Source organism: Dunckerocampus dactyliophorus, chromosome 19 (genome assembly GCF_027744805.1).
Source record: "Dunckerocampus dactyliophorus isolate RoL2022-P2 chromosome 19, RoL_Ddac_1.1, whole genome shotgun sequence".
Lineage (NCBI taxonomy): Eukaryota > Metazoa > Chordata > Actinopteri > Syngnathiformes > Syngnathidae > Dunckerocampus > Dunckerocampus dactyliophorus.
In genome coordinates this window covers 14279690-14295221 of record NC_072837.1, presented here as the reverse complement: position 1 = coordinate 14295221, position 15532 = coordinate 14279690, and the positions used below count along the sequence as shown (strand labels likewise).

Here is a 15532-nt window from a genome sequence, read left to right as displayed (position 1 = left end):
AGGCGAGCGACGTGAGCGCGCTTCTTTGGAAAAGTCCCCCATCCCATCGCCCCCTCTCCGCCCCCCCTCCAGCGCTTCCCGGCTCCGTGCACGCCGCCTCCCTTGGTCAGAAGAGAAGTTGCGCGCGGCCATGGACGTGCTCAGGAGGCGCTTGCTGGGCATCAGCGTGGCCGTCGCGCACGGCGTCTTCTCGGGCACGCTGAACATCCTCCTGAAGTTCCTCATCAGCAACTTGCACTTCCGCTTCCTCACGCTCATCCAGCTGTGCACGTGCAGCACGGCCGCGCTCGGCCTGGAGGTCCTGAGGAGGACCGGAAGGGTCTCCATCCCCCCCTTCAGCCTCAGCCTCTCCAAGGTAACATCTCACACTTTACCTCAACTTCTCTCCTCATGGATGCAACATCTCCGCTTTCACTTCATGCTCTCTCGATGACTGGCCGATTGATTGATTGGCAGCTCATTAAGATGATTGTCAAAGCAATCGATCAGCTGTCAATCAGCGGCACTGATTATGCTGAGAGGAGTGATCGATCAGCGCCAACACTAAAAGCTGTCATCGCTACGTGCGCGTGAGGAAGCCGTGACTTGAAGTTATTCTTTCACTACATTTGTGATATAACATGCTAACATGCACGGTGTGTTTGAGATGTTCACGTTAAGAATATGCAAATGAGATGTTGACATCTTAAACGACATTATCATATTTCATCATGTTACCATGACAACCTTTCCTACTTGTTAGCGTGGATGCTACAGTAAGTAAGATTAAGATTAAGTCGTGAACAATGTACAGTAGATCCCCGCTTTTCACGGGCGTTATGTTCCAGGCCCTCCGGCGAATGGCGAGAAACTGCAAGTAATTGATTAATCACACTTTAAAATGTCTTATTTTCGACACGCCTCGCTGGTCCCCCTCCGAACTCTCCTCCTAGGTTGACATCGACGTCCGATTTTGAATCAACATTTCCCGTAAAAGATTTGATTCAGCTCCAGAATCCTCCCCTTCTCTCTCTTCAATTGCCATTGTTCGCTCGCAACATACTCCATGTTTAAGACCTAAATACGCCTCGCACGGTTATTGAATGCATTTCAAGTATGAAGTATGTAGGTAGTCGCCACTAATGAATGATAATGTAAGATAGCACATGAACACTTGGGATGGGAGTCACGGTCTTTATCCCGGTGGTTCGGCAGGCTCGAGAAGCCGCGTCTACAAAATCCACACGGCCTGCCTGTTGGAATTCCAGTAATGATTTATGATCACGTATGAACTTGTGTTCACCTCACTGCAAGCTTCCAAGAGTTTAAGTCAGTTTCCTGTGGACATTAATCCTGCTGAAGACACACACACACACACACACACACACGGGGCGTTCATCTACATATGTGTGTGTGTGCTGTGTAGGCTACATATGTACGTTTGATGTATTTTATGTTTTACTGTCAGGTATTTATGAATGATGGTGTGAGGGTGAATGACATTCGGGGAAAACAACCTATTTTCAGACAAAAAAAAGTTATAAAGATATTAATTTTTGACCAAAAATTGGCTTGAATGCTGCGGCACGTGTGCGGATGTATTGTACTGTACAGTGAAGCATGTGGGTGGTACTACTGGTGAGCACCAGTAGGGGGAGCCATGCAGTGATGCTTGTGCTTCGACAGGAGTTTGCTCCAGTGTGCATCCTGTCCACGCTGCAATCCACGCTGACCTTGTGGTCTCTGCGGGGTCTCAGCCTTCCCATGTATGTGGTCTTCAAGCGCTGCCTGCCCCTCTTCACGCTCTCCATCGGCGTCTGTGTCCTCAAGAACGGCATCCCCTCCCCCGGTGTGGTGACCGCCGTGCTCATCACCACCGGGGGCGCTGCGCTGGCTGGTAAAACGTCACATCACGCCTGCATGACATCGTTCACCCGTTTGAGGCATCATCTCCTGCCTGTGACATCATACTTGCAGATGATATCAGCTGTATGCGATCTGCATGACATCGTCACCTGTTGGAGGCGCCATCACCTGCATGATAAAATCTGTTTATAACACCACCACCCGTGTGAGACATCATTGCCCTGTGATATCGTCCTTGCAGATGATATCAGTTGCATGTGATATCATCTGCATGGCATCATTATCTGCATGATATCACCTGCATGACATCATAACCTGTTTATGACATCGTCACCCGCATGATATTACCTGCTGATATCACCTGCATGACATCATTACCTGTTTATGACATAATTACCTGCTGATATCACCTGCATGACATCATTACCTGTTTATGACATCATTACCTGCTGATATCACCTGCAGGACATCATCACCTGTATATGACATCAGTTACATGATATCACCTGCACAACTTAATCACCTGCATGTGATGATATCACCTGGATGACATCTTTTTATGACATCACCTGGATGATATCATCACCTGTTTGTGACATCACACTTGCATGATTCATCACCCGTTTATGATATCACCGGCTGCTTGTGACATCATTGCCTGTGACATCGTCACCTGCAGATGATATCACCTGCATGTGAACACTGTTTGGGGCATCACCACCTGCACGGCATCATCACTTGCATGTTACGTCATTGCCTGTATGACATCACCTGCCTATGATATCTGCATCATCATCATCACCTGGTTGTGACATCATCATGCACAGGTGTAGTTTGGGGGCGTGGCTATGTGATGATTACGTGGTTGAATTTCGTATCTCCCTCATCCAGTTCCTTTGTGGTCCATCAGGCGCGGGAGACCTGAGCGGGGACCCGTTTGGTTACGTGACGGGCGTTTTGGCGGTCATCATCCACGCCTCCTACCTGGTTGTGATCCAGAAGACCAGCGCAGACAGCGAGCACGGACCACTGACGGCACAGTACGCCATCGCCATCATGGCCACTCCCGTAAGGCACACATACATCGTCGCACATACGTCGGCCATCGGGTTCACTTCCTGTCCAGGTCACCTCCTGTGTGGGTGTGTGCAGGTGCTGCTGGTGTGCGCCGTCATCTCCATGGACGCCATCAACATGTGGTCGTACGCCGGCTGGAGCGACCCCCGCGTGGCCACCATCTTCTTCTTCAGCGTGCTCATTGGCTGCGCCATGAACTTCACCACCTACCACTGCACCTACATCAACTCCGCCGTCACCACCAGCTTTGTGGGCGTGGTCAAGAGCATTGCCACCATCACTGTGGGCATGCTGGCCTTCAACGATGTGGCGCCCACTGCCATGTTTGTGGGCGGAGTCATCGTCAACACGGTGGGCTCCATAACGTACTGCGTGGTCAAGTTCTTCGAGACCAAGAAGAAGAGCTCCTACGAGGACCTGGAGGATGGCGGGAAGGACACGGCGCCCCCTCCTGGTGAGCCCTATCAACAGACGCCCGAGCTCCATGGTGAGGAGAGCGCGCCCGACGACAAGAACCTGGAAAATGAGGGACCTCCGCTGGACGGGGGCCAGGAGGTCACCCTGGGAGATGGTGGAGGAGGTGTCATGACGGACGAGGACGCTGTGGAGATGCAGCGGGAGCACCTTCACAAGAAGGGCGCCACCCCTGGGAGGGCGGCCAGCGACTACGTGGGCGTGTGGCGCTCCGTCAGAAGTCTGCACTTCTTCAAGAAGGACCCCCTCATCACCAACATGGAGCAGCAGAGTCCCTGAGGGCGGGGCCAGGACGCACTTCCTGTGAAGGTTGTGTGGTTGTTAGCATTAGCAGTGCTAGCTAACACATGTGCCTCGAGTTAGCGGCCCGCTAACCTCCATGTAGCATGAGAAATGACAACCAGGCTAAACGAGTGTAACCGAGAACACACTTGTTAGCATGCGCTAGCCATTAAGATGCTCATGTCCTTTCATTTATGTGTGATTAGTTTCATGTTGTCATGTTTGATGTGGTCATGTGATGCTCGTTTTCGGAGGTTAGCCTAGCTTAGCATCAGCACTCCTTGCATGCGTGTTCAACAGGACCACAACGTCCTGTTGGTTCCTCAGGAACTTTTAGTTTGACGCTGACAGGAAGTAACATGAAGTTACAAGACGTCGTGATCTCAACACAGCGGCTGTCTGCACCCCTCCTCCAGCCCCCCTGAGGCGCGAGGCTAACAGTTAGCGGTGAAGGAGACAAGCGTGGGTGGCCGTGCTCCACAAATGTCAGCGAGCGTGTTAGCAGCTAGCGCGCTAACAGACGTCGACACGTAGAACGTATTGAAGAAAAGGTGTCGTTTGCGTGGCCTCCTGATGGGGGCACACTCACCTGGCCTCAGGCCTCGTAACAAATAAACAAACAACATAGAAAGCTGTCAAGCCTTCATATTGACTCATATTGATTTTTTTTTTCTTCATTTAACGCTACAAGAGACGCCGCGTGTCCCCAAGACATGAGACACGCTTCACTGGGACGCCGCTCGCTCCGTGACTTGGAGGTGATAATGACTAGCAGGAAGTCCTCCTGGATCACTTCGACAAATAAGCTCCTTTTAGAGGACTCGGAAGACAAAGACTCATTTGGACAAAATGGGACACTTTATGATGATTGGCCAAAAAAAATGAAATGACAAAGTTGAGCCACTGGAGGGCGCTAAGCGGCTGACTGATCGGCCAAAGCAAATCATTTCAATGGGACTCATCTTTATGGACGTCATCAACATCGTGTGTGTCTGTGTGTGTTTGTGTGCAGCATGTTGAAGGATAAAAATAAACCCAAAAGTACCACAATCTAAATGTTCACCTCACTTCTTTCAGCTTTGTGTGTGTGTGTGTGCTGACTCAGCACTTTACTGCTGCAGCGTGTCCACGTGCACCCCACGCGCACGTAATGGCGCCATTTTAAGCTTAATGGCGGCTGTGAGAGGATAGGCATCGTTTACCTTGTCACTCCCGCCGCAGCACGCCACATTCTAGCATGATGACGACCTCTGACCTGTTCCGCTGCACAAACTGACCTTCTTGATCTTCTTGGTGGTGTTGATCGTTCATAAAGGCCTTCTCGTCAGCACACTACATCTTTTTTTGTTGACTTCATTCACTTCTAGGTGAAGTCCTGTCCAGCCCCCATTCAATAAATTAACAATCATTAATAATAAAATAATTAATATAATGCATATATTGATATTATTATTATTCTAGCAATGAGTTTTTGCTGACAAGGCAGGTCTAGTGTGGTGTGCTAGCGCCCCCTGTGTGTTTGATGTTGTAATTAAGTTGTCACGTCACTCCAAATTAAAAGTGAAAGAATCAAGTTTTAATTTTTTCAAATTCTTTTTAGGAAACTAAACGTTGTTCACTTCAAATGAATGTTGTCTCCCTCTAGTGTATAAGTGACGAACTGCATCCACTGTGCTCTGCAAGAAGACACTGACCTCTAGTGTACGCTTGCACACATTGCAGCAACAACACACGCACGCGTTTAAAGGTTCCTGCCAGTCTTCTTCTTCTTCTTCTTGGAGGGGCCGGCTGCAGGGGGTGTGGCTACAGAGGTGGGCGGGGCCTCAGTTTCTGGCGGCTGCTTGAGGTCATCAGTCAAAGACACCTCTTTGACCTCAGGAGCTTCATTGAGGACCTCCGCTGGTCCTGGTTCTGTATTTGATTCTGCTTCAGGTTGTGGTTCTACTTCTGGTTCTGGTTTTGCTTCTGTATTTGATTCTGCTTCAGGTTGTGGTTGTACTTCTGGTTCTGGTATTGCTTCTGGTTCTGGTTTTGTTTCTACTTGTGGTTCTGCTTCTGATTGTACTTCTGGTTCTGGTTTTGTTTCTGGTTCTGGTTTTGCTTCTGTTTGTACTTCTGGTTCTGGTTTTGTTTGTGATTGTAGTTTTGGTTCTGATTGTACTGCTGGTTCTGGTTGTGTCTCTTCAGACGTGTGTTCATCATCTTGGTGGTGACTTTTGCTACTGAAGTGGGTGAAGGCGGAGGCTACAATGTCTTGGTCCAGGTCCAAATTGTCGTCTTCGTCCTCTCGGTCGGCGCTGTGGGACACCATCAAGGCGTCGGCAAATTCCTGCAGCTTGGCTTGCTCCGTTCTCAGACGCTCCATGTCCTCTGTCAGTTCCACCTCGGGTGTCACCGCGGCGGGTCCGGTTCCGTCCAGGTCGCACGCGGTCATGACATTTGAGGAGAGGTCGTTGTTAGCTTGGCGGACCTCTTTGATCTTAGCGTAGAGAACTTTCCTCTCCTCCTGAAGAGCACGACACAACTTCTCCAACTTGTGTATCTTCAGGACGAATACGTCGTACTCTTTCCCCTTCTCGCTTCTCTGGATGAACAGCAACAGGAAGTGGAAGAGAAACAAGAAGTGGAACAGAAACAGGAACAGGATGGGAAAGAGGAACAGGAAGTGGAACAGAAACAGGAACAGCGTGGGGAAGAGGAACAGGAAGTGGAACAGAAACAGGAACAGTGAATGGAAGTGGCACAGAAAGTGGAGGAGGAACAGGAAGAGAAAAACAGGAAGTCGAACAGGAACAGGCACAGGAAGGGGAAGAGGAACAGGAAGAGAAAAACAGGAAGTCGAACAGGAACAGGCACAGGAACAGGAAGGGGAAGAGGAATAGGAAATGGAAGAGGAACAAGAAGAGGAGAGCGGGTGACTTGATGAAGTTGTGTTGCTAGGACCTACTGTATGTCCTAAAAGCATGTGCTAGCTTGTCTCCTACTTCATGATGCTAACGTGCTAATGTGCTAAGGTGAGGTCATTTGACTCACCTCTTCAATCAGGTCCGTCAGAGCCTTGTTGCAGTTCTCAAACCTCAACTTCCACACGTTGGACTCTTTCTCCATCTTCTTCATCTTCTCAGACATCTGAGACAGGAAGACGAAATGTCAACACGAAGGACAGGACAGGAGGACACAAAGTAGAGGACGGCCCTACGTTGTCCATCTCCTGCTTGAAGCGAGCATAGATCTCGTTGCTCTTCGCCAACGTGGTCTGGAACTCGTCAAACTTTTTGGAGTAGAGGGCCAACTGGAAGAGGACAAGGACAGGGACAAGGACAAAGACATTTATCAGCTTCGAGAAGGTTCTTGGTCCCATTCAAAAAGGTATGAGACGATGTCTCCTGGTGTCAACAAGTGACGGCTGTGTCTGACGCGCCAACGTGTGGTTGGTATGCTTCTTTTCTTTGCTGTTTTGCGGGCGTGTCGTCGGGTCAGTGGGCGGGGCTCGTGAGTATTCACCTGCGCGTGGGTGATAGCGGCGTGCTCGCTGAGTGTGCGCGTCTGTAGCTTCCACTCAGCCGCCTGGTGCAGTAACTAGTGAGGAGAGCAGAGAGACGTTAGGTGTTTACCTTCTTCTTCATGGTCAGCTCCTGCTCCTTCATAGCGAAGCACTTCCTGGTTTTGTCTACAGCCTCGCTAAGCAGCTACAGCGTGCACCGCCGCAGCCCGACCACCAGGGGGAGACACAGCAGCAGCACAGTGGTCATGAGCGGCATTAAAGTTGATTGTGGTGTAGTGAAGCCTACGCGGCAGCAGGGGGCACTCACGTATTCCTTCTCCCGCTGGTGTTTCTCTTGAGCCTCGGCCAGCAGCGCGTTGGCCTGCTCCAGCTTGGCTTCCGTCAGCTGCTGCTGGAGGTCACGATGGCGGTTGATCTTCTGCAGACTCTGCACACACACACGCACGCACACGCTGGGATGATCTTCATGGTCCCGGGAAGAACCCCACCACCTTACCTCGTCCCTGCGCTCGCACTGCTCCAGCAGTTTGTGTAGTTTGTCGCTGAGGTTGGCGTTCTCTCCGCACAGTTTGGCGTTGCGAGCGCTGTGCTGCTCGATCTGCATCTGGATCTCACTCAGAACCTTCTGGAAGTGACTCGTCATCTCCTTCCTCTTCTCCTCATCCTCCTTGCAGCGCACCAGCGCCTCCTCCTGGGGGGAGCTCTGTTAGCGTGCTAAGGTGGTGTCGTGTGTGTTGGGGGGGGGTGTGTGTGAGTGGCACCCTGAGTGTGTTGTAGTAATGTTGCACTTCCGTGCACAATCTCTCCAGCTGCCGTCGCTCGCCCTGCAGGACGCTAACGTTGTAACGTAGCACCTCAAGCTCTTTCTCATCGCCACGCCTACACAACAACTACACACACAAACAGACACACAGGTGAGAAGTTTTACATGATGTAGAAATGAAAGAAGTAAAAAATTACCAGCTCAGCGTGTTTCCTCATCAAGTGTTCTAGTTTGTCCTCAGGAGACCACGCCCCCTCACTCAGACTGGTCGCCAACCGAGAATACTCTGCAACAACAACCACGACATCATTACCCTTTTAAATCAACACTTTTTCCAGGAACCACTAGAATCAGGGGTCGGCAACCTTTAATATCGACAGAGCCATTTTCCCGGAGTCCTCCGCCGATGACTCCGACCACTTTTCGGGCTAGACCTAGACCTAGAGACACGGGCGCGTGTCCCCCGATGATCACATTGCGAGCAGCAAAAACTCACCACATCCTGTCAAGTGCCCGTCACCCAAATGCCGCACCAAACTAAAGCTTTAAGGCGCCACCCCGGCGAGATATTTGTCGTGGCATGTTTTGCAGGGTGCAATCACTCTCACACGGCAGACATGTTTGTTTTGGCTTTGAGAAGGCAAAGTGGGCGGAAGACGGTCGCTATAGGCTGGCTGCTGCAATGGGGGCGGAACTGATCGACGAAGATGATCGGCGTTGGAAAGCAAGTATTGGCATACTGTATACCGACACCGTGCTTTTTCACGGAACTCGGCCGATACTGAGCGGTGGCCGATTGATTGAGTGAAAACACATCTTGTTCCGCGGGTGCTGCCGAGACGTCTGCCCCGCCTCACAGCAGTCACAAGCAGTGGGTGGACAGTCAGCTCCCGTGGCACACTGTCTGCCTCTGCAATTAGCACATAGCTACAGCGCACATATTGCTATGTTCTGGTTGATTACATAGTTTTATTTTACTCAGGAACTTACTTCAGACTCAAGTCAGAACTCCCTCACCTTTTCTTCTCTCCCGTGCAGTGAGACTCAGCGCATACACGAGCCGACCTCCCCCTCCCTTGCTCATCCAAGCAGTCAGCAATCAGAAGGCAGTCTAGATGCGTTCACGGACTTGCGGTGAGTTTGACATTTCACATGTTTTTAAAAAATGCACACGTCCCCTACTTCGGTGTTGAAAAATATCACCGCGCTCGGCGAAGGGAGCCTCAAGGCTGAAGAGTCGCTGCAGTGGCTCCCGAGCTGCGGGTTGCCGACCCCGCTGCACTTTTTACACTTCACAGGAACCACTACATTAACACTCACTACACTTTTTACAGGAACCACTACATAAACACATTTGAATACCTTTTACATCAAGCACTACATTAACACTCTTTTTTTACACTTTTTACATCAGCCACTACTTTAACACTAACTACATTAACACTTTTTATGGGAACCACTACATTAACACGTATGCATTTTTTACAGGAACCATTACATTGACACTTTTATCACTTGTTACAGGAACCACTACATTAACACTTTTTACTCTTGTTAGGGGAACCACTACATTAACACTTACTACATTAGCACTTTTTATGGGAACCACTACATTAACACTTATTGCATTTTTTACAGGAACCACTACATTAACACTTTTTTCAGTAACCACTACATTAGAGCGATACCACTTTTTACAGAAACCACTACATTAACACTTACTACATTAACACTTTTTATGGTAACCACTACATATAACACGTGTTGCATTTTTTACAGCAACCACTACATTAACACTATTTACACTTGTTAGAGGAACCACTACATTAACACTTATTGCATTTTTTTACAGGAACCCCGACATTGACACTTTTTTTCACTTGTTAGAGGAACCACTGCATTAGCACTTTTTATACTTGTTAGACGAACCACCACATTAACACTTACTGTACTACATTAACACTTTTTATGGGAACCACTACATTAACACTAATTGCATTTCAACATGTACTAACATCACTGACATCACTAACGTGTACTCGTAACCACTACATAAATATAGGATGGCCACAGTTTGACCCGGGAACAGATGAATATGAAAGTTGTTATGACATGTCACATGACCTCACCTGATTCCACATTCACGCTGTCGTCATTGTGTGGCTCCTCGTCAGCCTATAACATGCAAGCATGCCAAGTGAGCAACACAGGTGATGCTAACACACATGATGCTAACAGGTGTGGGTGAGCTATATCCTAACCTGAGCGTTGGCACTGATGATCTCTTGCAGTCGCCTGCGGAACTCCTCCATGGGGTCGCAGGGGGTGGCGACTTCTGTGATATCGTCATGCTGGGGGGACATCAACAGCTCAGCTGCTTTCGCTGTCGTCTCCATCGTCACAAGTGCGCTGGCAAGCAACCAGACGCATCTCATCATCATCTTGTGCTAAAACGCTAACACGCTAAGCAGTGACATTGGAGCCAAGATGGCGGCTGATGAGTCACGAGTTAAATTAAGAAACGCGACAGCTGCAGCTGTTTGCTTTAACTTTAGCTAGCTGACGCATGCACACGCACACACGCACACACACACACACACACACTAATGTAATATATTTAGAAATTAACGCAGTACACTGTTAAACACACAAATTAATAAATAAGTTGGATAAAAGTGAACACTAACTTTAGGCTCCTCCCAGTGTCAGTTCTGGCCAATAAAATGTGATCTCTTAATCACTTAATCAACTTTGATTGTCAATAAGTTGCTTTGAAAATGATGAAAGTAATGAAATGATCAATAATTAAGATCAAGTTAGCAAAGATGAAGTAAGACAAGATTTCTTACCGGACGGAGCTGACAAAGAGCGCAAGCAAACAGGAGGAAGAGGAGGAAGATGAAGATGAAGTGGACAGCTGAACCCCCAAAAATAGACCAGAGGACCCGCCCACATGCCGACATCATCGCTGACTCACAGCCCGGGGTGAAAGGGTAAACAGAGGGCTTCCCAAGTAACAACGAACGTTAAAATAACATTCTCCTATTGTTCCCGCAATGTTCAACACATACAGTATATATACATACAATACATATATACACATATCCATCCATCCATCTTCTACCGCTTATCCGAGATCGGGTCGCGGGGGCAGCAGCCTAAGCAGGGAGGCCCAGATTTTCCTCTCCCCGGCCACTTCGTCCAGCTCCTCCCGGCGGATCCCGAGGCGTTCCCAGGCCAGTTGGGAAACATAGTCTCCCCAACGTGTCCTGGGTCTTCCCCGAGGCCTCCTACCGGTCGGACTTGCCCTGAACACCTCCCCAGGGAGGCATCCTGACGAGATGCCCAAGTCACCTCATCTGGCTCCTCTCAATGCGGAGGAGTAGCGCTTCTCCTCCGAGTCTCTCCCGGATGACAGTGCTTCTCACCTTAACTCTAGCCGCCCTACGGAGAAAACTCATTTCGGCCGCTTGTACCCGCGATCTTGTCATTTCGGTCACTACCCAAAGCTCATGACCGGATCGACCAGTAAATTGAGAGCTTTGTCTTTCGGCTTAGCTCTCTCTTCACCACAACAGACCGATGTAGAGTCCACATCACTGCAGACGCCGCACCAATTCTCTGTCGATCTCGCGTTCCATCCTTCCCTCCCTTGTGAACAAGACCCCAAAGTACCTAAACTCCTCCACTGGGGGCAGAATTCATCCCCGGAGATGGCACTCCCCCCTTTTCCAGGCAAAGACCATGGACTCGGACTTGGAGGTGCTCATACTCATCCTGGCCGCTTCACACTGAACCGATCCAGTGAAAGTTGAAGTTCACGGCTCGATGAAGCCAGCAGGACCACATCATCTGCAAAAAGCAGAGACTCAATCCTGTATCCACCAAACCGGAACCCCTCAATGCCCTGGCTGCAGCTAGAAATTCTGTCCAAAAAAATAATGAACAGAATCGGTGACAAAAAGCAGCCCTGGCGGAGTCCAACCCTCACTGGAAACGGGTCAGACTTATTGCCGGCAATGCGAACCAAACTCTGACACCAGTCATACAGAGAACGAACCACCTGAATTAGGTGGTCCGGTACCCCATACTCCTGGAGTACTTCCCACAGAATTCCTCAAGGAACACGGTCGAATGCCTTCTCCAAGTCCACAAAACACATGTAGACTGGTTGGGCAAACTCCCATGCACCCTCAACGACCGTTCTGAGAGTGTAAAGCTGGTCCACAGTCCTGAATCCGAGATTCAACCTTACCAGAGAGGCTGAGGAGTGTGATTCCACGATAGTTGGAACACACCATCCGGTCCCCTTTCTTAAAAAGGGGGACCACCACCCCGGTCTGCCAATCCAGAGGTACTGCCCCGATGTCCATGCGATGCTGCAGAGTTGTGGCAACCAAGACACGCCTACAGCATCCAGGACCTTAAGGAACTCCGGGCGGATCCCATCCACCCCCGAGGCCCTGCCACCGAGGAGTTTTTTGACAATCTCAGCAACCTCAGCCCCAGAGATAGGAGAGCCCACCGTGGAGTCCCCAGGCTCTGCTTCCTCATAGGAAAACGTGTCAGTGGGATTGAAGAGGTCTTTGAAGTATTCTTTCCACCGATCCACAACATCCCGAGTCGAGGTCAGCAGCACACCATCAACACTATACACGGTGTTGACTGTGCACTGCTTCCCCCTCCTGAGACGCCGAATGGTGGTCCAGACTCTCTTCGAAGCCGTCTGGAAGTTGTTCTCCATGGTTTCTCCGAACTCCTCCCATGTCCGAGTTTTTGCCTCAGCAACTGCCAGAGCCGCAGACCGCTTGGCCTGCCGTTACCTGTCAGCTGCTTCTGGAGTCCCATGAGGCCCGATAGGACTCCCTCTTCATCTTGACACATCCCTCACCACTGGTGTCCACCAAGGGGTTCTGGGATTACCGCCACGACAGGCACCGACCACCTTATGGCCACAGCTGCGATCAGCTACCTCCACAATGGAGGCACGGAACATGGCCCATTCAGACTCAATGTCCGCCACCTCTCTTGGAACATGGTTGAAGCTCTCCCGGAGGTGGGAGTTGAAACTCCCCCTGACAGTGGACTCTGCCAGTCGTTCCCAGCAGACCCTCACAATGCATTTGGGCCTGCCAGGTCTGACCGGCATCCTCCCCCACCATCGGCGCCAACTTACCACCAGGTGGTGATCAATTGACAGCTCCTCCCCTCTCTTCACCCGACTGTCCAAAACATATGGCCGCAAGTGCGATGATATGACCACAAAGTCAAACATGGAAGTGCGGCCTACGGTGTCCTGGTGCCAGTTGCATTACATACAGGCCACGTAAATGTGACCCGAACATCTTCATCACATGCACAAGAATGGACAGGTGACAATGCGCAGGGTTACTGCGTGAGGCGATTTGTGAGGTCTGATTTTTTTTGAGGAGGCATTTTTGTGATGCAAATCTATTACTCTTTTGAACGCAGATTGTTTTGAGAAGCCAAACTCCTTACTTGTGTGTCCCCAGCGACTACCTGGAACTATGTTCCGAGCAGAACTGGACTTAGGGGGAAGTTGCTGTTAATGTACTACACTGCTGATGAGAATGTCATACAACTTCATGTCACTAAATCCCAACTATCCCTTTAACCGAATAATGCAAACCGGGGCGGATGCTAACCAAGGTTCCACTGTACAGAAATAGACATGCATAGCCCTAAAGCTAACTCATACCACTACGTTGTTGGAAAGCCCACCTATACCTTTGTAAAATTTGACTGAATCTATGATAATTGCTGATATTACTCAATGTGTGGAATATAAGTGTATCAACCTGAGAAATATTTGAGGCAACTTAAACAATTTCGATCCACTCTGACCTACCCAGGAAGTAAATATAGAGCACAATGAACGTGGACAAAATATTTTTATGTATTCATGTATTTATAGGATATTGTCACTGAATCGCTGCAAGAAGAGTATGCTAGATTGAAGATCTGTGTCTTCCTTGAAAAGGAAGAACAAAAAGGCCCTCTCCCGGTGTCCTTTGTCAAGGATGTAATGGAGGTTTTTAATGTCTATCAATGCGTGTCAAAGGCTCGTCTGTTACTCATGGGATTCATTTACACTATCAACCTCAGATACTGAGAGAAAGTGAAGAAATACATTTGGAGTGTTTCAGAAACTTTCTTTATCCTAAAAGTTCAGAGCAAAGGTTTGGGATTTTGTTGTTGTAAAAGAACACAAGATACCAGTAACCTTGTTGTTTCCATTAATGGTATACACCAGGTCCCCAACGTACGAACACAATTGGTTCCAGATGATCGTTCTTATGTCGAATTGTTCTTAAGTAGGGGAAAAGGTAATATTACCAATGATATAGGTACTACATGTACGTGTATACATATACAGTATATGTGTATGTATGTAAATATGAGTTTGGATGCAGTAGTAATATTAAACTAGGATAATTAATGAAAAAAACAATAATAAAAATGATATAATAATACGTAATGATAAATGTTATTTACCTTTGAAGAGGAGTGGTCGAGCATACGTCGTTGTGGTGGAGTTGGAGGAGGAGATATTGAAAAAAAGGACAAATGGTCGCCATCATTAGACTCTTCTAAAAGAGGTAGTGTTCTGTGGGTGGTGTAGAATTAAGCAGGCCTATTAACTCTTCATAAACTTTAATCACACGCTCTGTCCAGGTTGTATCATACAGCTACAATTTAGCTTTCCATTTAGCTTTATCCCCCCAGCGTCTAACGCTGCCTCTGTTGGTCCCATTAGCAGTGTCACAGTGCCCTCTGCTGGTCAAGCATGTACAGTAGCAGTATAAATACTGATTGAACGACTACAAGGCAAAATAAAATAAAATATAGACCAGTCTGCTTGTGTTCGTATCCGCGAATGTTCGCTAGTCGGATGTTCGTAAGTTGGGGACCTAGTGTACAGTGGAACCTCTGTTAGCATACGGCTTGAGTGTGTTTAATGTTGAAAATGTTGCCTTGGTTTGCTTACCTCTTCCCATTAGCGTACAATATGGCACACATCTTGTGTTATTAATACACTGCACAAGGCTAACTGTGTTCTTAATGTATTTTTTATCACAAAACGACCTTGTTAGCAGCCTGTTAGTGTCATGTTTTGACCCTTACTTTGCCGGGCTGCACTTCCGGCTGGGAGGAATCTGCAGCCGCGTCACCCCAGGTGGTTGCTACGCACCTGTAGGCAATTGACATTAGTGGGGTTTAAAAGCCCAGCACCGCCTCGAGTACGACGCTGCCTCTAGTCACCTCACATGTGCTGTTACGTTCCGTTGTGAGTAGCTGCACCTGTTCGTGCATCATAAAATATTTTTTATTTGCACACTGCCGCCTCCGTCTATGCATACTGGGGGTCAAGCACTCGACATCCGCAACCCGATCGTGACAGTTAGCTTGGTAATACATGGAAAAAGGAAGTGGAAGTCAGCTCCAGCGCCCCATCTATGATGTCATCATTGGTTGACTCTATAGTTCTTTGCTAACTAACAGTTAATGCCACAAGTCTCAAGAATGTTAACAGAAAACACATGCATAAAAATTCTAAATACATA

At 48.7% G+C, this 15532-nt stretch overlaps 2 protein-coding genes across 2 annotated transcripts; one reads left to right on the top strand and one right to left on the bottom strand.

Annotated features, from left to right (window-relative positions):
* Window positions 1-6: 6 nt before the first annotated feature.
* On the top strand, window positions 7-4715 carry slc35d3 (solute carrier family 35 member D3). Its single transcript, XM_054762365.1, has 4 exons — window positions 7-355; window positions 1666-1876; window positions 2756-2913; window positions 2998-4715. The coding sequence occupies exons 1-4, from the start codon at window positions 131-133 to the stop codon at window positions 3673-3675; spliced, it is 1272 nt and encodes a 423-aa protein (XP_054618340.1). The 5' UTR covers window positions 7-130; the 3' UTR covers window positions 3676-4715.
* On the bottom strand, window positions 4529-10844 carry txlnba (taxilin beta a). The gene is made up of 11 exons (XM_054762364.1): window positions 10796-10844; window positions 10208-10355; window positions 10076-10121; window positions 8144-8232; window positions 7945-8073; window positions 7680-7874; window positions 7491-7610; window positions 7293-7367; window positions 6878-6970; window positions 6712-6807; window positions 4529-6262 (listed from the first exon to the last, which is right to left on the bottom strand). The coding sequence occupies exons 2-11, from the start codon at window positions 10340-10342 to the stop codon at window positions 5420-5422; spliced, it is 1821 nt and encodes a 606-aa protein (XP_054618339.1). The 5' UTR covers window positions 10343-10355; window positions 10796-10844; the 3' UTR covers window positions 4529-5419.
* Window positions 10845-15532: the final 4688 nt, after the last annotated feature.

Excerpts from the sequence above, each read along its gene's own strand:
- slc35d3 (XM_054762365.1), top strand. The coding sequence starts at position 131 with ATGGACGTGCTCAGGAGGCGCTTGCTGGGCATCAGCGTGGCCGTCGCG. Across the intron at positions 1,877-2,755 it reads CGGGGGCGCTGCGCTGGCTG|GCGCGGGAGACCTGAGCGGG; the intron begins GTAAAACGTCAC and ends GTGGTCCATCAG. Across the intron at positions 2,914-2,997 it reads TCGCCATCATGGCCACTCCC|GTGCTGCTGGTGTGCGCCGT; the intron begins GTAAGGCACACA and ends GGGTGTGTGCAG.
- txlnba (XM_054762364.1), bottom strand. The coding sequence starts at position 10,342 with ATGGAGACGACAGCGAAAGCAGCTGAGCTGTTGATGTCCCCCCAGCAT. Across the intron at positions 8,233-10,075 it reads CAGCGTGAATGTGGAATCAG|AGTATTCTCGGTTGGCGACC; the intron begins GTGAGGTCATGT and ends TTGTTGTTGCAG. Across the intron at positions 8,074-8,143 it reads TGAGGAAACACGCTGAGCTG|TTGTTGTGTAGGCGTGGCGA; the intron begins GTAATTTTTTAC and ends TTGTGTGTGTAG.